Source organism: Apus apus, chromosome 1, assembly GCF_020740795.1.
Source record: "Apus apus isolate bApuApu2 chromosome 1, bApuApu2.pri.cur, whole genome shotgun sequence".
In the NCBI taxonomy this organism is placed as follows: Eukaryota; Metazoa; Chordata; class Aves; order Apodiformes; family Apodidae; genus Apus; species Apus apus.
In genome coordinates, this window is record NC_067282.1 from 93,543,223 (window position 1) to 93,568,634 (window position 25,412).

At 37.4% G+C, this 25,412-nt stretch overlaps 1 protein-coding gene across 7 annotated transcripts in view; it reads left to right on the forward strand.

Annotated features, from left to right (window-relative positions):
- Positions 1–2,922: 2,922 nt before the first annotated feature.
- MAP3K7CL (MAP3K7 C-terminal like) overlaps positions 2,923–25,412 on the forward strand; it is a 30,574-nt gene continuing 8,084 nt past the window's right edge. Inside the window, exons 1-6 of one of the 7 annotated variants that reach the window (XM_051607911.1) lie at positions 2,923–3,368; positions 5,429–5,573; positions 5,776–5,836; positions 6,090–6,198; positions 14,955–15,016; positions 23,898–24,013. In XM_051607911.1, coding sequence (XP_051463871.1) covers positions 5,819–5,836; positions 6,090–6,198; positions 14,955–15,016; positions 23,898–24,013 — 305 coding nt within the window. In that variant the 5' untranslated portion in view covers positions 2,923–3,368; positions 5,429–5,573; positions 5,776–5,818. Of the gene's footprint in view, positions 3,369–5,428; positions 5,574–5,775; positions 5,837–6,089; positions 6,199–6,867; positions 6,888–10,173; positions 10,260–14,954; positions 15,017–23,897; positions 24,014–25,412 lie in introns of those variants that run through there. The other 6 variants (XM_051607907.1, XM_051607909.1, XM_051607908.1 and 3 more) reach the window with 6 other exon arrangements.

Here is a 25,412-nt window from a genome sequence, read left to right on the forward strand (position 1 = left end):
TAAAATTAATATTTTGCTCTGTGTGCAGTTTTAAACAAAGCTTTTTTTTTATTTTATTTTCTACTTGGAACATCTTCCATATGCTAGAATATTTTAAATGTATTTTTAAATTGGCAATCTGTGAAACACCATTTTAGTGTGAATGAGGTCATGTGCTACTAAAATACTACTTATACTAGGAAACTGAGATGAATTGAAAGTAGCACAGCTAAAAAGGGGAAGGCAACAGGTGTTTTATTAGATAGCAGATACTGGCTTTTTTTACATGTGTAGAATAACTGATACTTCATCCTAAATATTGTTATGAATTTGCGTGTTTCTACTACTGAATATCAGTAAACCCCAGAGTGGTTTTACAGCATTTTTGATTAATAAGACATTATATCCTTTTCTAGCATATCACCGATTTCATGATGTGATACAAGACTGAAAAAACTTTGCTTGGGTACCATGCATCTGATGTTTAAGAGTATGGTGGAAATTAAACAGGGCAGCCTGTGCTCCTGCATTAAAAAACTTCAGTTGTCAGCATTCTGTAATTTTTTTACAGATATGACTGTAAGGTCAGCCTTACAGACTGCAATGTGCAGCCTGTTACAAAGAAATATTTTTTTGTGTTGCAATAAATGGGAGAGCAATTTTCTCTAGAGGCACACATTTTAGTCACCTCCTTAAAGTGAAGAAGAGAAGTGGGATTTATCTCTACCCAAAAATAACAATGCCTTTGACTATTAATTTGAGCAAGTAATGAAAATGAAGTGCTCTGGATTTCAATTTCCCCATGGTTTAAAACTGAGATTTTCAGTAGTTTATTATTATGAAGTAACTTAGAGAACCTTTCAAAACATGCTGTTTAAATCTATATTGTTGGGGGGCTTAGCATCATAGCCTCAATAATGAATAGATGATAAAACAGTTACAGTCAAATTATTCATCCTGATGCTTCAAATTTAATGTTCTCTATACAAAACGCTATAATTTTCTCACATTTTGAAAACATGCTACCTTCCATAAAGTAATAGTTTCAGGTGACTAATCATACTATAAAGCATGGAACTGATACTTAAATGCAAATGAGGGCCCTTTTGGTTTGTGCAGTTGTGGTATCTTAGCATATGATTCATAGCTTTCAGAAGCAGTACACCCTATTAGAAGAGGAGTGTGAATACTAAGTGAAGAAAAGGAGATTCCATCTTCTCTTCTACAGTGTGTATAATCATACAGAATTAATTGGAAACACTGACATTTAAAAACATGTATACAATGGATATGAAACACAATGTTTATTAACTCAGTTTGCAAGTGCACATACTATTTAAACTGAATAAAACTGAAGTGCTAGTCTGGAAATGTGGAGTGTCAGAGCCACCTGGAAAAACCACCCTGGGGCCATTCAGCCATCATTTCTGTCTAAGACCCTTGCTGTCATGGCTATTGAAGATAGCCTTGTCTTAAGATTTTACATAGAGAGGCTTTTTTAGGCTTTACTGTAATGGCATGTAATGAAAGCACTCATTCCATTTAAATACTATCTGTCCATACAAAGCAGAAGAGGATCTTGCAATCTGGGGGAAACCCTGGCTCGGTGGAAACGGAAGCAGAATATTTTTAGTGACCTCTCCAGAGCCAGGATTTTCTGTATCTTCAAACAAATACTTACACAGTAATTGGACCTGAAGCTGGAGGTCAATATCAACTGCTGATGGTATTGAGCTGTAGAATGTTATTTGCAATAATGGTTGTGATCAGAGACAACTTGCTCTCCCTCTCCTTCCATAGGAGATATACAAGGAGAAACTCTCAGTCTTTTTAGAAATATATCAAGAGAAGACAAAATAGAGCAGTCAGAGGCACAGTCCCACTTTTCATTAACTCTTTGGGCCAGAGCCTATAGTCTGCTCTGAAATCACATTGCAGTTAAAAAACCAGCCTCACCAGATACCTAACTAACAGTGTAACTGATACCTTTCCTGGGCCATTGATGGGGAAAGGCAGTGTGGGTATAATATCTTTGCAGTTTAGTAATTTAAAATATGAAAAAGGTCTTTTGAGGCCATGAGGGCAACTGCTGGCTTCTTGAGATTTGCACTGATTAGATCAATCCCGAGCTAGATCAGAAGATGAGAGGCTGAGGAAGGATAAAAATTTGTCTTCAGACCTTCATGACTCTATTTGTCCTGCAACCTCTCTATAACTCAGCTGAGCCAGGAGAATCAAGCAATGTGCCTATGCAGGAGATCTGGGTTAGATAAAACTCTTCTATTTGGAATTTGAAAATACGAAATATACTTTCAAAATACATTTTTGAAATATAAAACAAGGAGAACCCCCTTTTCAAGTACAGGACAATAAATATAAAGATATTCTGTATAATCATTCCATAATTGTTCTCCATTTTCTCCATTTGTTCCAATGAATGTGATAGCAATCAAGCAGAGAAGTCATGTAGGCAGTACGTGTATGACAAAACTACAGAAAATGAAAGTGTAAGCTGAATAAATTAATCTTATTAATTGCTTGCCTGTGGTTTCAAAACTGACAAAAGCAGTCTGAAGTTACACTAGGAAATCCTCTGAGTTCAGTCAAATCTCTGATTTAGTCAGCCTCAGCTATCACTGCCATCACCAGCTCATCTCTAAATATATCCGCTTTCACAGCATACACATTCTGAAATTTGCCTGTTGCCTCCTCAGAAGTGCAGGCTATCATCTGCTGTTAGACAAGCCTGGCTTGACCAAAGCCAGTGTGAACCTAGCCTAACACACCAAGCCCATCCCTTGTTGTTAGCTTTGATAGTTGCTGCTATCATTTGATAGTTTGCTTGTAGCCAGTCCAAGTTGGCAGTGTCAGCCAAAGCTGATTGGAGCTGCAGACATTTTTGCTGACTGCAGTCATGCTATCTTTGCCAGTTTGCTGGAATAGACACAGACACTGATTGGGTCATGCTGAAAACATTCCTGTCCTATGAAGCAAGTCTGTTTGTATTTTAGGTTTGCCAGGACTAATGAATTAAAAATCTTGGGCTCGCCACAATTTGCTGCTTGATAATGCCTGTGACAGAAGGATTTTTTCCTCCCTGAAGCGTGACAGCATCAGAATCTCTCGTCCCTAGCAAGGAGAGGAAGGGAAAACAGAATTGTGGAGAAAAGTGGAAAAGGGTGATCTTTTGGGACAGCAAAGCCTATGGGAAGTGCAGGTAGCAGCATGTTGCCCTGACAGCTGTCTCAGCTTCTCAGACCTTGTCAGTTTGTTGCTATGCAGCAGGTGCAGCTTTTTCTTTTATTGAAGCTTTACTCCATAGAGGCAACGACAAGCCAAGGCAGTGGCTGGCCCTGGATTATACAAGTGCAGACGCTCCACTAAGTGAGGTAAGGCAACAGGTGTGAAAACTGAACTAAATTGATAGAGCTGTAACAGGACTTAATCTGAATTCTGCTGCAGATTTTTAATGGAGAAACAGCAACCAGTTCTACAGGCAATTGTCATGAAGAAGGGGGCTGCTTATTAAATCTCATTAAATTCCAGGTTGCCCACTTACCCTCATCTCTGTCTACAGAGATATCGTTCTTCAGGCATGGAGAAAGCAGGTGGGGAATTGGGGGCAGTTAAACTGCATGTTTCCTGTATCACCTCATTTACACACAGGCTGCTTCTATCCCTCTCTGTTCCCATTTTGTGATGAAGAGCTTGAGGATTCTGCACAAAAGGGAGTGAAGGGATAAATGTAATAATAATAAAAAAATGGATAGCAGGGCAATTCCTGCATATTAAGATGAGATTTCTTTTTGTGAATTGGAATAAAATGAAAACACTCATTGTGTTATGATAGAATTCACCATTGCTTATTGAAGGGGTATTGTTTTTCGCTCTAACATAGTAGCTACTTAAAGGAGGTGATTTAAAGACATCACAGACCACAGAGTATGTGACTGGGATAAGACAACAGATTTACTCCTAGCAATATTGTTATGACAACCTTTAAAACCTCTAGCATAATGCATCATTTTAGTTTCTTAGGCTACGATACAAAATATTAAGTATACTCTTACATGGAACACCACTTGAGATAGTAAGCAGATGTCAAGGGAATGTGTACCAACACAGAATGAACAGCCTTGTTTAAAGCATGTGCTTATAATTTAAAATTTATGGTTTGGTATGGTTTGTTTTCCTTCACCTTGTATTGGGAGGCATGGAGGGGAAATACGATAAAGAATTTTAGATTGATAGTTCTGTTGTTTTTAAAAACAATGAGACATCTCAGTATTTCTTATAAATTGAGAGTCTGGGGGAAAAAAAGATCAATAAAGCTGAGAAGGTAAAAATTACTTAGTTTAGAATTGAATATTTCAGTTGACTCCAAGGATCTTTTCCTCAATCCAAAAATATACACTGCAACAGTTGACTTTTCTTTGTCTCTGCCTAATAGATATTAATTCAATTTTTTTGTATATTGATTATGTATTTGGAATAAAGAACAATCCCTGATGTTCTTCATGTATTAGTAGAAAGAGACATTAATCTTCAAATAAGATTTATTCAGACTAATGATTTTAGAATATTTGGGTTTTTTTTTTAAGAAAAGATTGTGCACGTAAAATAATTTATTATGTAGCATTGCTACAGGCTAACTGTATCACAGAGAGACAAAGCAAATTAAAAGAAAGCACTGAAATTAATGGGCCAAAGGCAAAGTTGATACTCTTCAACTGATTGCAAGTCTGTGATTTCAAGGAAAAATTTGATTCACTTATACATCACCACAGAAGATTATAATCCTGAAATACTGTGTTGTTTTATTGGCTTCCTGAGACTTCCAAGTGTAAATAGAACAAGTTGTTGGAATTTCCATGCAATACAATAGCTACCTTACTGAAAAACTGAAAGACTTTTGGCTTAGAAAACTGGGTTTTGTTTTCACTAGCTAAGTACGGTATTGTCTCCCGACACATATCCTGAATTTTCTGAATTCATTGTGTTTTCCTGTAGAATTTGGTTTCTAATTGACTGAGGAGTTTTTATGGTGCTTTAAAAGCTAGTCTCATAATTGTCCACAAAGTTGGTATGGATACAATGCACTCTGGATAGCATAGTATTCAGTCCTAAAATAATTTCTTTATGGGCAGATCTTTTGCATGCATGAAATCCCACAGACTTCATGTTCTCTACACATGCAGCTAATCAGAAGATTAATATCTGTGAATTTAACAGCTTTGTGCTAACTATATAGGGGTTCAGTTTGTGTTCAACTGTTTAATACAGTTTAACCAAAACTGAGCATTTAAAAGGTTAAATATACATAGTAGAGCTCTGAGTACAATTTTTGAGTGTTCAGAGATGCTTTAATTAGTAGTAGCCAATTCTTTTTTTGCTCAACAAGTTTTTAGTGGCCTGCTTGAAATGATCTAGCAGTTTTCTTAATGGACAGGGTTTCATCTCAGTAAAACAACTTTTGGGAGTTGGCGGTCTCAGAAGAAAGACTGAGGACTGAATAAGGTCCCAATCCAGGAGGCAAACCCATGCAGACAGACCCCCACACCTGCACAGAGTTCCACTGAAGAATCACCACCAAGGTTTGGAGACCCAGTAACTTCCTGACCATTAAGTGTGTGACTATCAGGCACAGCTTGACTGGGGGAGTTTGGGTGGAAGGTAGGAGGATGGGTGCCTCCTCATTGACACCATGTGGAGTGGTGTGCACGTTTACAATCACATGGCAGGCTTGGGGTCATGTTACTCTCAACTCCCCACCCCTTCTTCCTTCTTCACCTTCAGAACCAGGCAGCATTGCCACGAGTCAAGGCTTGCTGAAGGGGAAATGGCGGGGAGCAAGCAGGTGAGGAGAGGGGAAGCTTCCTTTGCCATCATTCTTCTAACCTGTAAATAGCAAAAGAAAGGCAGTCTCTGCTCTGAATTTCACTGAAATCCTTTTGAAGTGGAAAAGTGAAATGGCACTCCCTTGGCTTTGATTCTAAACGTTGCTTAGCAAGAATGAGAAGGGTAGCTATGAATGCATGAAAAGCATTAGAACTCAACTGTTGAATGGTGTCACATGCTCTGTAATAAATATGTTGTTTGTATTATTGCAGCTGGAACAAACAAGTAAAAGCATTGACTCAAGTGCCCACATGATCACCACCGCCAGGGTACCTGCTGATAAGCCAGTACGAATTGCCTTCAGCCTGAATGACTCCCCAGGTACAGTTTAATTTATGGAGTAAGCCACAATGAAATAATTGCTTTTAAATATAAAATGAAGCCCAGTGTTATGGTTGTATTGTATTTTTGTCCTGAGTAATAGGAGATGATCAGTTTGAATCCTGTCTGATAGCTTTCAGTATTTCCATGAACAATTTCATTGGGCCAAAACCACTAGGCTCACAGTTTAGATCTTAGCTTTCTTTCAGTGGTTTGTGGAATATACTTTGGACTGTAATTAGCAATCAAATTTATTTGCATATGCCGTATGTCTGATTTTAATGAATTTAAAAAAAAGGAAAAGTAAAAGGTCATTTTGTATTGAGGATGAGGCTAGGGCAGGAAGAGACTTTCCCTTCAGCAGGAAGGTGAGAAAGTGACACATGTGCCCAGCTTGATGAAAGGTTTCAGGAAACGGATGCCCCACATGGCATGTTCCCTGAGAAAGCAGCAGAAATTTCACTGATCTTTATCCTGTCAGCTAGTGCTGACTGAGCATTAATTTCCCCAGACATACCCTGTACATAAATGGACCCTTTGACCTTTGGAATAGACAAATATTAGTAGTTTCCACTGTAAATATTATTAAGGTCTAGATAGCTGTTGCCAAACAACAGAAGTTAGACTGAAATAAAGTACATTGGAAGCTGGGAAGCACTCCCCCAAAATTGACTGTGCTGTTGTGAAAGGTGAGTGCCTGGAGTCGAGGTTGAGATGTGTTTATGGCATGAAATTTAAGCATCTCTGATAATGATAATTGAAACCCACTGCTGAAGAGTGCTTTATGGGATGGTATGCACTGTAGGATAACTTGAGGCTGCTTCCCGAGCTTTGTGTGTGTAGAGCCTCAGCCTGAATACAATTTTCTCATTTAAAAAATATTTTAGAATATGTGTTATCTTTCCTAGCTAATTGTTGTGTTGTATTAATTTGCAACTATGAGCCTGAAATAGAATCTCAGCCCCTCTGCAAAGGAATTTTAAACCAAACATTTTCATATATTATTGCACGAAACTTTCAGTATATAAAAATGAGTGACACGGAAAGATTAGGACAAGAAATATAAAGAAGTACATGTGGCTATCTGCATGCCCTTATTTAATAAATTAAAGTAATCTGGTAATTACATTTTTATTACAGAAAGTAAGAATGAATCATTCTCATCTCAAGATACAGTAACATGGTAAATTTCTTACAGCAATTACAGCAAAGATAAATCTTGGAGAGAGATGTTAAAGAAAAGGGAGTGCTCTTACAAATTATGGAAAAAGCTTATGTGAGACACTGAAAGCAAGTCAGGGAAAGCTGAGACCATGGGAAAATCAAAGAGGGTAGAGTGGTTTGTGACAAGAGACACCAGTAGGAAATGACAAGGTTGTGAATAGCTTGGAAGAAGAGGACATGAAAGGCAGGAAGCCTAGCTTCCTTAACATTGCATCATCTTTTATTTTTTTCTTTTCTATCCTGCTCGTAATTCATTTAGGGACAGAAACTCAGTTACAGGAAGGTGATCTTTTTTTTCTGCTGCACTTGGCTAAACTTTTGCATAATTTTGAGTCCTTTACTGTATATATACACCAGTGTTCCTGCAGTATGCAGTGCAGGATCTCTGTGAGTACTGGTGAAACTAAATAGCAACCAGTAAAGGTAGTGCCATGTTCTCCTCTGTATGACATCTCCCTTGGGGGCTACCAAGAGGTCTAAACCAGCATAGTGTTTTACCATATCACAAGAATTCCACTCTTGCTCTTAGTGGCAAGTGTGAATATGGTTATTACATTTCATATATTTAAAGAAAGCGAAGGAAAGAAACTTAGATCAGGTTTGAAAATTTTCAGCAAGTCATGGTTGAATCAAGAGAGTACAAATAAATATTTATCTTTTTTAAGATGAGCTGCAAACATTAAACAGATAGACTTTCAGATATTCTACACTTGACTTTTCTTTTTCTCCTTATTGTTTTAGATTTATTTCATCTTTTTTTTTTTTTTTTCTCCTTGACAGTGACATTAGTTTTGAGTTCATACAGGAGTTACCTGCTCTAAGTGTGATAGTAAAGCATTGGGTGATGCTTGTGTACTACTACAGTACATACATGCAAAAACCCCTTTACCAGGGCTAAGTGGTGAGGGAATTTGTCTTGAGCTTTTCCATAAATTTTGCCACACTTGAAAGGCACACTGACAGATTTCACCAAGTAAGGCTGCATTATCCTTCCGGGGGCTGTACAACTGCTTACTAGGAGGAACTGGCAGCATAACTAGATATAAAAAGGGGAAATGGAATGTTTCTTCTGGGTGGTGATTATCTCACTGGCTAGGATTGTAACCAAGCACTGGGTGTGAGGAGCAGCGAAAGGAGAAACTGCTCTCAACTGATGTTTAGAGATTATTTTGTGTTAACAGACCTACAAGAGTGGAACTGACTTATCCTGAGTGTACAAGAAATAATTTAATTGTGTTATATTATTTGTCAGTCAACACCCGATGACTGAAATCCTGGCCAGCTTTGTGCAGTATTTTTAATGTGAAAGCAGGCTGGCCAGTTCCTTAAAAGTCTCAGGAGCAGCCCATCAGCAGGTGCTATAGAAGAAGACAGTTTTATAGTGTATCTCTTGTTCCTGTATATATAGATATCTATGTTTGGCTCTTTTGCTCAAGTTCACTAAGCTGGCATCAAACATTGGTTTCCCAGGGTGTGTCTGTACACCATATTGCACCAGTTTGGCTTAAGGTACCATTTTGAATTAATGAATTTGAAACATTATTTCAGCCTATCTTAAATCACTTGGAAACTAATGCAAGTTAAACTGAATATAGTATTCCAAAATTTAAGTAAGTGTTTCAAAATAGGCTGTAGTTTATCAACATCAATTTATTTAAACCACGTAGAGTTATTGTAACAGGAACTTTGTAGGAACAGGAAAAGACAAGTGGATTTGTTTTGTGTACATTTCTAAGGGAAAGTTTATAGGTAAACATCTCTTCATTTTCTTCCTTCCTAGAATAAAAGCTTGACTCATAGAATCATCGAATTAAAAAATGGTTTGGGTTGAAAGGGACCTTAGAGATCATCTACTTCCAATCCTCCTGCCATGGGCAGGGACACCTCCCACTACACCAAATTGCTCAAAGCTGAGAAGCTTATCTAGCTGAAGAGTTCTGCTAGTGACATGAATGACTGATTTTGAAATTACCAGTAATTTATTTGTTTGAAATTAGGTAGCACTCCCCAGAAAAATCACTGACAACAAAGGCAAAATATGCATCTTACAATGGAGCTGACAAACAGAGGAACAATGCAATATTTTTGCAAGCACTGCAAATGACTTATTTTGCTCCTCTTCATACCTTTGTTCCCCTAGTGACCATGAAGAATGTTTTCCTTTTCTAGTTAATCATGCAAGACTGTTTTGCAATGCTTACTTTTTCAATAGGAACATTGAAACCTCTGCTCCATCCTCATTTTTGTTGTAATGGCAACCGAGGCTTTCCAGCAGATAATGTGCTGGTTGAAAACCAGTGGGGATTGCTAAACATATGGCTGAAATTTACAAAGCTAGTTACCTAAAACTACACCTAACCTCCAAGTAAGTGGCTTGATCTTTGGCAAGTTTGACAGGAACTCAGGTGGGATACACTCAAAGGGATAGTGGCCGTGCTTTCATCAGAGGATGCTTTAAGCTTAGGTGAAGGTGTGTGGAGTAGGAGGGTTTTGCTCTTATATCTTCTGTTATGGGCTGTTTCTATTTTTGGGAGGTCCACAACTCTTATTATTGAGCAAGCCTTCATAGCCTATTCCTGGGTGACCGTTCCCCACTATTTTATGAGTGAGGTAACTGCGAGGTTGTGTAAGGTCATGTCAGGCAGGGCTGTGAATAGAAGCCTGGGAGCTTCGTGCAGCAGTGCCAAGTCGCAGTCACTTAGCCACACAGCCTTCCAGGATGAATTCAATGAGTCTATGCTTGTCTGTCAGTAACCAGGGCTGGAGCTGCTGGATCTCACCACCCTCCTGGGGCAAAGACTGGACCCCAATACACCTTTTTCCAGTGTTGTTCCACGGTGAGTTGCAGTGCTGCAGTTGAGCTCGAGCACTTTTCCTGTTAAAGAGCTGATCCACCTACAGGATAACAGCCTACTTATGTTACCAATTTAATTCTTTAATTTAGGAGGAAGAGATCTGAATACACTTGCCCACGCATGCAGGAGAAAAAAATAGTACCTGATTGTATAATTAAAGATTGGATCATAACTCAGTTACTCAAGGAAGCAGAGCTGTGATCGGCATTTCCTAAATTTCAAGTGCTTGATTTAGCAACCTTAATGTACTTTCAACACATTTAAATTTTTATCTTCTATTTCTGTCTATCTTTGTGAAGATCATAGAGAAACTGCAATTTGCAAGTTTATACTGCAAGAAAATCAGATGTTGTTCTTAAACTATTCATTCTTTTAACTATTGCCCATAGCCTACAGTTCAGCTAAATGGAGCAGCCAGCTAGGAAGAGATTGGGATGTTACATTTCATTGTACCAGACATTGTGTCAGTCAGACAGTGAAATGTGAAGGGTTTTTCTCATTTGTCTGCATGAGGGAGGTCTGGGATATTAGAATCTCCAGGAGGCCAGAACATGATTAAATAAGTGAAGCTTTCCAGAAAGCATGATTCATTCTCAAATGTGCAACATTAGCATGTAACAGGGGACTGAATGCATCAGGACATCACTGATAAGTAGTAAGCTTTTTCTAATACAACAATCAGTCTTAATACAGTTCAGACTTATAAATCAGGTGGCTTGCATGGATCTCAGTACCACATATTAGAAACTCATCTCATGTTTGTATTAATAGGTGCTATCAGCAGAGAAACAAGAGCTCACCTGGACAGTGGAGGCTGGGCAGCTTAGGTTTAGCTGACACACAGCTGCCCATGACATCATTTCAGCATGAAGGTGCGCTGTCTGGGCAGCTTTTTCTTTTGTTATGTTGTTAGTTTTGCTGTAGGAATAGTCAGAAAGCTTTGTCTGATGTAGAAGGTTATTTTATCTCAGCCCGACTGAATGAAAAGCAAGAGGAAGTGGTTTCCCTGGAGATGCTCCCTCAGATACTCTCTTTTATAATGACAGTTTTCAGCAACAAGTGGAGTGAATTTATGAACCTGGTAAAACAAACATGAAACAAACATGAAGGTCAAGCTGTTCCATACACGTGAACCAAGTCTTTGGTGAATAAAATATCAACTGTATGTGCGGAGTTTAGCTTGTAATCAGAGTACAGTTCTTCTACCTTTAGTGCACGTTTAAATTTAGACCTTCAGAATTAGTTTTGGGATCCATGGGAAATCAGGAAGTGCTGCTACTCATTTAGCAGTCGTGCAGCAGATACTTGAACTTAGGTGGCTGATTAAGTCCCTGATCTGACTCTTTCACATCACATGTTAGTGCTGTTGAGTTTGCTGGGATGCCGAAACATTCACATGTATGGTTTTTCCTCCTTTCTTGTTTTCTTTTGATCAGAATCTTGACTCATTTTCAGACAGAACAAGTTACATTCTTTGATTTTTAAATTTTTTTTTAAAGCAAATTATGTTTTCAACAACCAGCTTGAATTATCAATCTTCTTCTTTTTTACAAGACACAAGGAAGGGTGCAGTAAAATAGTGACCACAGGAGTGAGATAATGTTTGCATCTGGTGAAGAATCAGCTTAGTTCTTTTCCAGTTTTTGTGATACAGAAAAGCCACCAACTTTATTATAAAAAATAATACTGACTCAATCCAGGACAAGGGGGTATTTCATTATATCAGTGATTCCTCGTGACAATCTAGGCACTCAATATGTATTGACAGTAAATTGAGAAAGGACAAAAAGAGATTATTTCTGTTGTCTAGCTAAGGAGATGTAGAATAGAACAAACACAAACATATAAGAAGATACTTACAAAAGTGTTTTGATCTTCAGAATATTTTCTTTGACATTTCAGACATTTTCAATGTTTCTGATCTTCAGAGCCATAGATTTTTAAGGCTAGAAGCCAATGTGATTTTGTCTGATCTCCTGTGTAACACCCAGTATTCCAGCTTGTAAGGGCAGTAGTAATTCTTTTGGTGGAAAATGCAAGAGTTCATACATTTCCTCCTGACTTTCTGAAAACATCTTTTGAAAAATTTTAGGAGGCAAATTACTGTTGCAATTTGCTTTCCCCTTGTGTGAAATTTAAACATGTTTAGTTTTTACCAAGTGATTTTTGTTGTTATTGTTGTGGTTGTTACTTTGACAACAGTGAAATAGAGACTAACCTGATGCAGTAAATTATTTCACTGGAAGCTGCGGGGAAAGTTTTTGTGTTATTCTTTTTATGGAAAACAAGATTGCAGTTAGCTGTGAGGATTTCTGTTAATTTTTGTAAACTAAATATGTCAGCTGAAAATTTCAGAGGTCCCTAGCTTTTCTTGATTATGTTCTGCGCATCTGATGATGATTTAAACAAGTCTTAAACTAGCATAACTAAAAAAAAACATAGCAGCTGTTCAATAGATGCTAGGGCAGGCCCATTATAAAATGTACTATGGTATGCCATAATGGTTAGGATACCAAAATGTTCTATTTTTAGTACCATTGACTCAGTCACTTGTGTTCAAAAAATAAGCAGGGAACATCTGTTTATTGAAAGGATTTCCTCTATAGTAATTTCTCTTTCTGTTCTATCCTTTTAAAAATGTTTCATATTTTTTTTTTACTGGTTCTTTTCTGAAGATAGTCCAATATATTTTCTAACATTCTGTCACTGCATAATTTTTTTTGTTGTTAATTTTCAAACAATGAAAAAATAATTATTGACAATTTTTTATTATTATTTTTTTAATTCTTGGGTTTGGTTTTGCTTTGTTTTTCTTAAGTTAAAATTGTTTGAGGTGTGCTGGAATTGTCAAAACAAATTGCAGCTTAACTGCTGTCCATGACTCTGGTCCAATATCTCTGTCAGAATATTTAACAGGTATTCAGCCAAATATTTGTAGAGCAGCTGTACCCCTAGCTTGACTGAGTCTTATTCTGTCCTTCCTTTTAGCCTTGCCATATGATTCATCTTTCTTCTTTTAGAATATTAATCTATTTTTAAATATTGTACAAGAAAACAACAGCAAATTAAAGGTAAACAATTATATGTCAGCCTGGTACAATTCTAAACAATTAAAGCAATTTAAGTATTTTACAGAATAGACATGTTTGTGACATGGTGTGAAAAATGAAGTGGGAGAGGAGGCAGGTATGATTTATTGACAATACTGGCAAGACCAGTACCCCATGAAAATACAGAACTTCACTTTGTATCCTGAGGAAGTTCAAAAGCTTTTGCTTTTGTCCTCTATACCTCTGTATTCTCCTTTCTTCTCTGGGCATCTCTTCCTAGAGGTGCCCAGCTCTAGCTACGTTAGCTAAAGTAAGGCTTGGACAGTACGTTAGCCCGTATCTTTATTCTTCATAGGATAAGGTGGCTTATTTTCCTTGCTTCTTGTAATGTACTTTGCTGTAAGACCACTGAGGAGAGGATAAAGAGATAAATATTTGATAGATAATTTAAATCCTAGTCTGTGCTCTTTAAGAATATTCAAAATCCTGCTTTGACATGCAGTCCTCTTAATCGCATTGGGGTTTTGTTGCAGTGTACAAGTCTGCCAGCAGACAGCAGTTTGCAGGCTCTGATGCAAGTTAGCTTTCCCCTATGAGAGCCATCCTTGTTTAATTTTGACACCTTACAAATAACTGACTTTGCAATCTAGCTAACAGTAAGCTTCTCTTCACCTCCCGTAACCTGTAGTAAGATACATAAACAGTCATCACAGTCCAATGCAAAACTGATAGTGTGAAAGTCACTGAGAAAGAAATACTGCGGTGGCTGCTGTGACGCTACCAAGTATGATTCACATTTCTGATCTCAGTCCAGCTACTAGTGGGCAGGTGTCCACATCACAACACTGACGTAACTGGTGCAGTCTGTCCCACCTTTACTGGAAGCCTGTACTAAAAATAAATAAATAAATAAATAAAAACAGAGTCTCGTTTGTTGCCAGGAGTGAACTAGCTCTAGCCCATAAGGATTGTTATCTACAGGTTAGGGTAAAGAGATTATTTTGCAGTATGGAGAAATTTGTGGTGCCTTTCCCAGTCTAATTACATCTGTGTAACTAACAGTTTTGTAGCTACAGGATTGCTAGATTGGTTTGTGTGTTCTTCTGGTTGCTTCTGAGTGGTGAAAGGAAAAGGTTTCTATAATTGTTGGTTTAGTCCTGGTAGGTCACTGTATGGTTGTGGGGAAGATATCTTTCCCTTCATTCAAGTAATGAACTCTTTATAGTAAGGATTCTGTCCTTAGAAGGTTCTTTATTTTGCAGTATAGTGGAGAGCTCAGGAAGATTGTTTGGATTTATTGTTTTTATTATATTATCACATGTTCTACTGCTCTAACTGGCTTTGCTTGTTTTGCCTTTTATTTTTATTTTTTTTTTCCTTAATCACTGCAATACAAACTAAGGCTTTCTATCTTTCCAGCAGCTAAACATTTTCTTATTGCCAACCCACTAGTGTTTTCAAGGAGTCTGTTAAGGTACCTCAAGTGTAGAAAGAGAAGCAGATGTAGAGGTGTTTGCAGGATCTTGATATTATTGTGAATTTATGCAATGTAGAACTACATTAAACAGATAATTTGAAATGCCTTTTTTGGTAGACATTGACATTTAACATCACGTTTACCTTTTAGATGATGCTTCCTCTGAAAACTCCTTCCCTTTGGCATTTCCAGAACTAGATCAGCAGCTTCAGGTAAATGTTTTTTTTTTTTTTTGTTTGGGGTTTCTTGTGGGTTTGGTTTTTTTTGTTTTAAAATTGCAGTTCTACTTCACTTTCACTAGATTTATTATAATTAAAAATACCTCTAGTTGTTACTCTAAGGTGAGCATTTTCAGAGGTGCTTCTCTCATCTATTAACATGTAATGAGACTGTATATTTCCGCAGAAGAAAACATTGTATTTTCAAGATACACAGACAAAGAGATTTGACATTTTAAATCCAATTGCAGAGGAATTACTATTTCAACAATCTCACCTGCTTTGTAATTTTTTCTTTACAATTCATGTGCAAAACACAGCATGTACTGCTGCACTGCAATGAAAAGAGTCCTTGTGGTTTTGTTGAGAGAAGGAATGGGCCAGGTATTATATTCTCATGCCTACAGGCTGCACTAAGATCAGTATGATCAGCTTTCTCTGAAGCATTCCAAGAGAATGCAAAGGTGTATTTTGTGGTGCCATCTTATCTCTAATCTTAGGTAACTAAGCAGAGTACAATGGAGTCCCAGTACACTGGACAATCAGCTGGCAGTTGATGGTGACTCCATGGTTCACCAGGCACAGAGCCTGTGCTGTATCCAGGGCTTATTTCTCTTTCCTCTGTGGCAGTTCTGGAGTGTTTGATGGCTTTTGTAAACTACTTCAGATCATCTGTTTCCCAGGAGCATTTAGACTTCCTCTGATATTTCAATATGAAGGCAGTTGTTTCCTGAGTGTAAACTGAGAAAGGCATTAGCAGGCTGTGTTGTCCAATGATGTCATCCTTCCTGTCCCCATCAACTGGAGCAGGCATTGCTGACTTAAAGGACTGGCTTTTCTCTCCTGCTGCTCTCATCAAAAAGGATGACTGAAGGAGGAATGGAGGATGACAGAGACTCTTCTTGCTTTATCTCTCTAATCCTGAGAATAGGGGCAGGCTCCTTAGACATGAGTAGGAAAGATTAAAGGAACAAATAGGAATTTTTACCTTTTTTGTTAAAGAACATTGAGATCAGTGGGTGAAGACTGCTCTAAAAAGGCAAATCATGATTATCATTATTGCTATTGATACATAAAAACCAAAATTACTACTGTTAGATGTACGTAATTTACAGGCTAAGTGACGATTTTTTTATTAGGAATTGTAAGACCCATTTCCAGAATGTATAATGTACTCTAAATGTATAATTTCATGATAGATCAGAATTGCTCCTCTGAAAATGTTAGTCGGCTGGATAAATAATAGCCCTTCAGTAAAAGTTTTTAAAGTACACACAAGAACTGTTCCACTAGGTACACCCACTTGGTCTGTTAAGTACCTCACATTTTTTTTCAAGAGAACCTTCTTCCTTTATTCTCATGATCTCAATACAATAACAAATTCAAAGAAACAATTGAAGGCTTTGATTCAGATGATATTCTTTCTATTATCCTTCAGATACTTTTTCTGGTAACATTGAGGTAGCTGGAAGGATAGCTTACAACGACTATCTGGCTGACTCATCCACATGAAAGTATAAAATTGGTGGTAGTGCTTTAGCCTAGTCCTTTAGTCCTTCAGCTTTTTAAGCTCAAGTACATGTTCATATTTAGATGCCTTTATGTTCAAATAGAGGCAGTTAAGACAACACAGGGTTCTGAGCTGATGCAGAGGTAACAGTGCATTCAGCTTTAGCAACAAAAACTTGAATTTCCTTGCTTTTGTCTGTCTGGATCACCTTTTCAAGTTATGACTATTTGATGTAATTCCATTGCGTTTATACAGCTTTAAAATGTCAAACAAGCAGTAACTGCAACACAGTTATAATTCAGCTAGTTATATTTTCTTATTAGTTGCATTTTTAAATTGCTATAATCCAAACTACTAAAGGTGTGTCAGCCCTGTATAGGATGCAGTTGCAATTTATGTTAATGTAAGCAGACCAGCTTTGAAACAGCTCCTGTATTACAGAAGCAAGCTACAACATGGGCTTCACCAGGACCTGCAGGAGTTCTGAATGGTGGTTTCCCTTGTCATTCCATCCATGCTTTTCTCTATCCCAAAGTTAGATACTATAAAAGCAGTACACATGAAGTGTCATGTTAAACGAACCCTTTAATCAACTGTGGCATAGCAGCCTGAAATGCTTGATTTTATAAGAATGCTGGTACATATTTTCATAATAAAAATATCACATCTAGAGCCACAAGATTTTCATCACCATGCCATAAATACGGCCCAAAGCATTTGTATTTTATTTAAAGAAGCAAACTATAAATGCAGGGTAGGTGGCTATCTAATAATAGACACCTAAAAAAAAAAAAAGTATTTACTTTCCAGGTTTCAAACACAGGAGGGAAAATTTTGAAACCTGTTTTAAAAACAAAACAAACAAACAAAAGGCCAAATTAGCGGATCCTCAGGCTGGATTTTGAAAGCAGCTTGAAAGCTATGGAAGCTCTCCCAGTGACTTGGAAAATAAGAGCCTTAGAATTTTATGCATGCAGGCAGCAGACCACAGCCTGAGTACCAAGCAATTTGCACCTCTGTTTTAGGCTTCAAGCCCTTGTCCTTCTATGTCAGGCCCTGGCAGACAACTTGGCTGTTTGAGCAGAATTACCTACTGTTCCCACTTTTCCTACCACGATCCTACCATACCCACTCCCTGGGCACTGGTATCCGATGGCAGGGGAAAGTTGAGTGCAGCTTCCCACTGACAGGGTAATAAACCCTGCTGGCCAAGCATCACTGCCAGCCTCACAGAGGTAGAGGTAGGATTAACTACAGAAAAATTATTTCTAGGAGATGAAATGCAAATTCTCTGTAAGAACTTTTACTAGAAGACAATTCTAGTTGAAAGTTACAGCTTCTTTCTGAAGAATAAAAATGATCAGTCTACTGTTGTGATCTACTAGCTAGGTTCAGACCAAAAGTGTTGTCTTTTCCAATTACCTTTTTGAATGTTACATTTTTCTACTGCTCTTAGAGGAAGAAATTTCAAGAAGCAATTTGTAAGAAAATAATATCAATTCTCTGACTCAAACATTTTGCTTTTGGTATTTTTGGTTTTTTGTTTGTTTGTTTGCTTTTTACTTAAAAAGATAATTCGTATATCGTCAACCAGACACAAAATCTTTACATATGAGAACAGAGCAGTTTAAGCTATATGCAGGAAAAGCCTGGTCTCTTTTGCAGCTTTATTATTAAAAAAACTACAAAGAAATTCTTTATATGTTACCAGTGAAGCAAAGCTCATATTAATAAACTTACTGCTTTCGATTCCTTTTGTTTGCAGTATTGGAAATTATTCTTTCACACTGACAAGCAACACTTTGAATGAGGCTAAAGCACTTGCCTTTTTGGGCTTCAGTGTCATTCCCCCACCGCCCTTGTACGAGCAGTGTGGTGGCAGCAAAGGGAGGACAGGCTTGCTACACTTGTCAGTTTGTTTTGGGGAAACGTTGACCTTTGCCTGGTGTGAAAGTTGGACCGAGCCTTGGAAGGCACTTCCTTGGTTAGCTGCAGAGTGGGTAGTGGCTGCTCTGACAGACACTCTACTACGGGTTAGCTGCTATATTTAGACACCTACATCAACATCTAAGGTCTTGTTGTTTAGGTTGCTGAATATAGAGGAAGGTATCTAGTGTGAAGTACCTGCGTTTCTATGCCCTGTGTGCTGTCTGTCCTTTCCCAGCATTTCCCATCACTTGCTCAGTTCATCTCCCTCTTTGTCAGTCTTTATTCCAGCTGGGAATTTGATGCTCAAGAGGGAAGAGCACAAGGCACATATGGATGCACAGGGTGTTCTGTAATTCTTCATTATCTCTTCTCATGAGATTGTGAGCTTGAGAGAGGCATTTGTGTCATATATTGTTTTACAAGTCTGTTGAGATAAATCATGTTAGATGACCATAAAATTGCTGCAACGGAGAAAGTGCTCCAAACATTTATAAAATCAGTTTATTAAGTTAGTGGCTAGTATTTCATGCCTTAGTGGGATATTTCTGTACAAAAGAAGCAATGAAAATATTATGAAAGGGACAGTTTGGTGTGTATGGCAGAAGCATTTAGTAGAAACCTTGTTTACTCTGGAACTTTGATAATGGAACTGTTGCATCTACTGACTGCCAAGACTCTTGTTAGACACATACAAATGATTTTAGACAGTTTAAAAATGTACTTTGTTTTTAAAGGGCATGCTATATTTTTTTAATATGTGTTAAACTCCGGGAGAAATCCTGGAGTACTGTCGTACTCTATAATTAGATTTGATTGACTATAAACTTGATAAGTCTCCTGTAATGCTGCTGTGATAACTGTGATCTTACATTAGATTATGTAAGACATGGGTGTTTATGTCAGAACATCATACTAATATTAGGAAAGAATGAAAAATCTGTCAGGAAAGGAGAGCAAAAGTCTCCATTGCTCCCATCCAGTTATCTTGAACTATTTGGAGTAAAGAGAACTGCTTAATTTCATAGTAAAACTGGACTGACCAAGATATATCCTAGACTAGGTATCTGAAACTGGTTGAAGAGGTCCAGTTGCACATCAAAAGGAAGCTACAATATGTAGCTATCACTTTTGTTTGGAATAATCTTGTTTCCTCCATCATGAAAAAGTGTACAAAGCCATATAATGAACATGGGCCATATGCAAAATGTTGGCATTCAACTGTCTGATTTTCCAGAATAGTTTAGCTGAAAATTACCAAATGTACGAAAAGTGAGATGCTGCTCAAAATAAGACCGGTACTAAAGACTTCTTTCTAGATGAGTCCACATGCTCAGCTGGCTACAATGCATGATACAATTTTTTCTTTAAACTTTAACCTTTTCAGGAGAAAGTTTTGATTATTTTTTTTTTTTTCACGGTGGAACTAAAACATACATGCAAACAAATGAAGGTGCATTAAAAAAGAAACTGTTTTAAAGTTTTTGAACACTTGGGTGGCACTATCAACTATACCACTCTCAGCAAGGCAAAATAATTTGTCATGTGAGTGAAGAGAAAAATTTACTGGAAACTGTGCTTTTTTGTCCTCAGAAAAGATTTCAATTAGAAAGCTCCTTCAACCTGTCTTAAAAAACAGGCGGAACTGCTCAGGGTCTTTCTATTTCTTCATCAACTGCCTTTGCATATCACTTTCCAGCATCTTTCATATCTGATTGCAACCAAAAATCTAAATAAACAATGCATATGTCTTGTAAAGTTGTACAGTTACAGAACAGCACATAACAGGATCTCTTAGTGTCTATTTGCTGGATTTTGTAGAAACTTTGTCAGTGTCACAGTCAGTTATTCAACAATATACAAGGAAAAATCAGACCTTGTTGAAAATTGAGCACAGTAGGATAGACCACTAGTATCACTTGAAAACAGGAGCTTTTGTACCAGCTTTGTGAACCAAATCAGAGATGCTGTGTGCACATATTTTACCAGCACAGGAAAATGGGGGTGGATGACACTGAATCCTGAAATAAGCAGGATTAAAAGTAGCAACTGTTGCCATTAAATATAACTTTCTTTGGCAGGGGTGTTTTTTGCTTATGTACCAGGTATGCTTTTATATATATATAAAATGTAATGACATTGAATTTCTATATATGTTGTGTCTGCAACACTTCCCATAGCTTGCTTGGCCAGGAATTCTAAAAAGTAATTCCAGGTGGAATAGGGAGCAGAGAAAGACTGCTTGGAAAAGCTAGGAAAAATGGAAGTTTCATCTAGGATGAATTAGAGGAAAGGAGCTTCACTGATGTAGCTCTTCACAAACACGTGAGAGCCTTCTATAAGTACAAAGAACCACCATTTGGATGAAGGATAGTGCTGGAATGACAAAGGATGATACAAACATGTCTTCAACAAAACCAAACTGGAAATGACAAAAATGTTTTTCATCCTCGGCGAGGCTCTGGGCCAGTCTTACAACTGAGGCAGGGGACTTCAGTTTTTCTAAGCAGAGCTGGGCAAGCCTGTGAATTGAAGGATTTGCTTCTGAGAAGAGGGGAGTGCACTCACTGAGTTTGCAGGTTCTTTCTATTCCCATTTTTATGAGTATGGGCTAGTCCAGCAACTGTTACTGTTCTGTTATTGTTTCATTTTCTACGGAAATATGTGAGTACTGTAAAAATCTTCTGGCTAGTTGGAGTTACCTTTTTGGAAAAAGCAAGTTTTGGCTCTGCTTCGGCACGCTTTTCAGGAATTTGCCCTACTTTCTTCTGAAAACTCTTCTCCTGGTGGGAACAGATGTATTACTTCTTTGCACCCTTTTTATGTCAAAAAAGTAGGCTGTTAGACATGTAAAATTGTTTCCTTCTGGCTTTGTGTTGGCTTGCATTTTCTGGTGACCAACAAAGAACTGACCAGACTCGGATGTCTCAGTTTTTTCTTCTGAATAAGCAGAGGTGTTAGTTAAATAATGAATGCATAACCCTGTTTCACGTTCTAATGGGCAGAAATTACTCATGGACAGTGTAGGTAATATCTCCAAAACCTTCCTCTGAAATTTCAGAATTAAAAAGAGCAAACAAAATTTTCCAGTCATCTAGTCAGATAAAACCCTAATAAAATTTACATTTTAATGTAAAGATACATTCAAAATAATAATAAAGAGTTACTGATACAGTGCTTGATAGCATCAGACAAGACAAAACCATTGTATGAACAGAATACTAGTAAACTGATTATGCCTTTCGTTGTCAGTTTATTTTGAATGATAAAATATCAACGTAAGAAAACGGAAGGGTTTCAAAGTCAGCAACTGGTTCTAAGTGGGAATTAGATACTAAGTCTCAGCATGACTAGATAATTTTTAGCTCTCTATATATATCTTTTGAGTGGGAAGCTGGAATATAGAAACTGAATGCTGCTTTAATTTTTAAACTGGTTTAAACCAGCTAGGTTTGTGGAAACTAAGTTGGAAGCAAAAGCAGGTTTGCTTGTTTAATCTTTTGATGTATCACTGTTTGGGGACTTTCCCACTGGGTACGGTTCAAAATTGTTTTATTGTGACACATTTGTTGTTTGCTGATCTCTGGTAGATACCAGAGATGCTACTTTGGCTCACCCTTGCATTCTTGGATTAGAGCACTGAGACTTCTATATTCTGTCTTGTTAAATTTATGCTTATTATTTGGGCGGCTGTACGAATGGTGCTATTGCTCAACCACATTGAAATGAAATTAAAAGCCCTTTCCTAGGGACCAGATTCATCAAGTAATGTACTGCCCTTTCCCTGGGGTCCCAGATTCTCTGAGCTCAGAGAGAATAAGATGAGGTGATATGAAACACCTATGCCACAGCATTTTTACATTTATAACATGGAAAATGAGTGTCTGGTTTAAAATTTTAGTGAGAAACCACTTACCATCTACAAGTACTTGCAAGGTCTATACGTTAGTTACACCTGTGCATTGGGGTACATCTGAAGTTAAATTACCTTACCTCCTGGATAAAAATATTCCTTATCTTTGTCTCTGAACCATGTTTATTGTAATATAAATTTCCAGTTTAGTTAACAAGGGTTTACAAGATCATAAATAGGAAAAGTCTAAAGACTTTATTTTCCTAACAATGTCATTGAAGGAATATTATGCTTCAGAGAAAAGTCGAAGTAGGACAGCAAGAAATAAAAAATAATCTACTTATATTATGAAAGGCAATTGGATGTTCTTTGACCGGACAGTAAAGGGACTATTTTAAGTGCTTCCTTTTGCTTCAAACAGGTGGCTCAAGCTTGCTATTAGGAGTTCATTTACAGTCAATTGATTCATGGCTAATAACTTAAAAATACTTTACTTCCTGAAAGTATTACAGCCAAAATGTGACAGTCAAGCCTGAAGCCTGAACAAAGTTGAATCCTTTTTAAGGAACAAAACCCACTGATATTTAACCAAACTGTATTTTCAAGATATCGACTGAAATTCTTACGAGGAGTCCTCAGACAGAGTGCTTTAATTTGCCATATTTATTGCCTCCAGTGTGCATTGAAAAAAAAGCCTTACTGCAATAATGTCAGTATTTAGGTTAGGAGGTGAAGTACTTTTGCTTCATTGTGTCTTTTTTTTTTTTTTTTTTTTTTTTTTTAATTTGCTGTCATCCTTCTACTCTCAGTCTCACCTACACATCTCAGGGAAATTTAAAACACTGCAAATATGGCTGATATAACTCTTATAACTTTTCTACCAAGTATATCCCCTTTTTCTATAGGAAACAGAGATGCAGAGAAACTGAGTATGATCTTGAGCAAGCTACTGACAGTTTGAGACACTGCTGGGTTAGAACCCATTGTGAAATCTTGGCTGCACAGGAGTCAGCAGTAAAAATATTGAGTCCAGCAGAATCAGCCCTAGTGTCCCACTTCACGGCCCTGTGGCATTTAGTAATAAGCTGGAAGAAGCATTGCCACTGTGAAAAAAAGTGTGTAGTCAATAGCTTTCTATGTCTTCTCATCTTGCACAGTTGGAGAGTAAGAGCTTGTGCTCAGTGTTGCAGTTTTTGCAGTGAAGACACACATGTATTTTATGAGTCTGACCCAGGCATCAGCTTTAGCATTCTTGTGTCACTGTAGCTGAAAAAGAGGGACATGAGGAAGAAATTTTTCTTCGAACAATCTCAGGGATACTTTACAAACTTGACAAGGAAAATCCTTACAAGGGTTGAAGGTTTATGCATATTCTTATGCAAGGAAGTAATTTTTTTTTCCCTCTGTGAAAGGCCATCACTAGGAATATTTGACTGTATCCTGCAGTTAGGCCAAAAAAAATCTTTAAATATTCTCAAAGGAATTAAGATAAAAATTGAATATTTCAAATAAGTGTTTTTTTCCTAATAGTTAATTCAAAAGCACTATATGTATTTTTTATTTTTTTTCCTCTTCTTTTCTTAAAGCCACTGCCTCCTTGTCATGACTCTAAGGAATCTATGCAGGTGTATAAGCAACACTGCAAAATAGCAGAAGAGTACCATGAGGTCAAGAAAGAAATTGCTCTGCTGGAAGAAAGAAAGTGAGTCACTTTCCCAATGTATTTACTGTTGTATATTCTCTTTGTAAAACATTGTTTTAAATGTGAAGGTTTCACATGATATTTTCTGAACTTATACCTCTGCCTGACAGACATGGTACAGCACAACAGTTAGGCCATCAGGTCACAGGATCAACTGGGACCACTAAGGACCACTAGGAGTTGTCCTAGCTCTGGACCCTCAGTGATACAGCCTCCTGGTCATAAAACAATCTAGTTCAGCCAGTGCAAGTCCCCTTTTTAGTTTTAGGGATTTTTTTCAATTTAACTTTACATGTTTAAACAAAGAGTATAATAGATCCTCAGTTAGATTTAGAATACTTGACAACATTATTCTCTCAGGTGCATTGTCTGTATGTACATTGGTGTTTTAGGTGTTCATACCCAAGGTGCAAAAGCTACAGACTTTTTTTCTTGTCTGTGGCCTATACTGATACCCCTGTCATCTTTGTGTGACTACTAAATGTTACTCTGTGACTCTCGGTTCCTTTCCACAAGACACCTGAAAAAGAAATTTAGAGAGAGGAAAGAGAATGAGTAGTGAAAGGTGAAAGTTTTTAGCAGACAGCCAACCCTAAGGAATAACAGTTACTGCTAAATAAACTTTCTCTTTCAATGCTTTTTTATTTTTATATTCACACTGAGGGTGACTTCAAGCAGTGTTGCCTTCCTCAGGGAGTTACCTCAGTGTCAACCTCTGAGTTTTCTTGTGAAAAAGACCATCATTCTTCAAAATGCTGTGTGAACAGAAACATTGTAATCAGGGGTAGAAAGAGCTCATTTGAAGAGTGAGCTTTGAGTAGAAGGTGGACCACTGTATCTGTTTCACAGCAATCTTCACACTGCTGACCATGCAGTTTACCCAAGTTTGTATCCATGGAATCCTGTAGCCTTACAAGTAAGATAGCCAAAGGTTTCCTTGAATTCAGACTATGCAAGTTAAGAAAGTGAGACTTGTCCTTATTGGGGTTGATGGCTACAGACACAATATAGTTAGTTGTTGCCTAAAGTATTGAACCTAGATGAGGTTTCCAAGAACAAATCCCCTTCCACTGTAGGACTCGCATGGCACTTGGTTGCTGACAGCCTGGCACAAAAATTAAAAAAGAAGAAAAAATAACCAGAAGATATTAACAATACATTTTCCCAGTGTTTGCATTTGATTCATTATTATTTGAACTTGTACAATCAAAATTAATTGGTGCATTTAAAAAGATGTAGAGAAGATAATTAATTAAAATAATTTTGCAATGATTTGACAAATTTGATTGCCTAATATAAGTTGCTCACATGCGTATTTAGCAAACAAGGGAATTCAGTGAAACCACGTGCATTTGTCTTCTCTGAAAATCCAAACGGAATATAAAATATTAAATGGCTG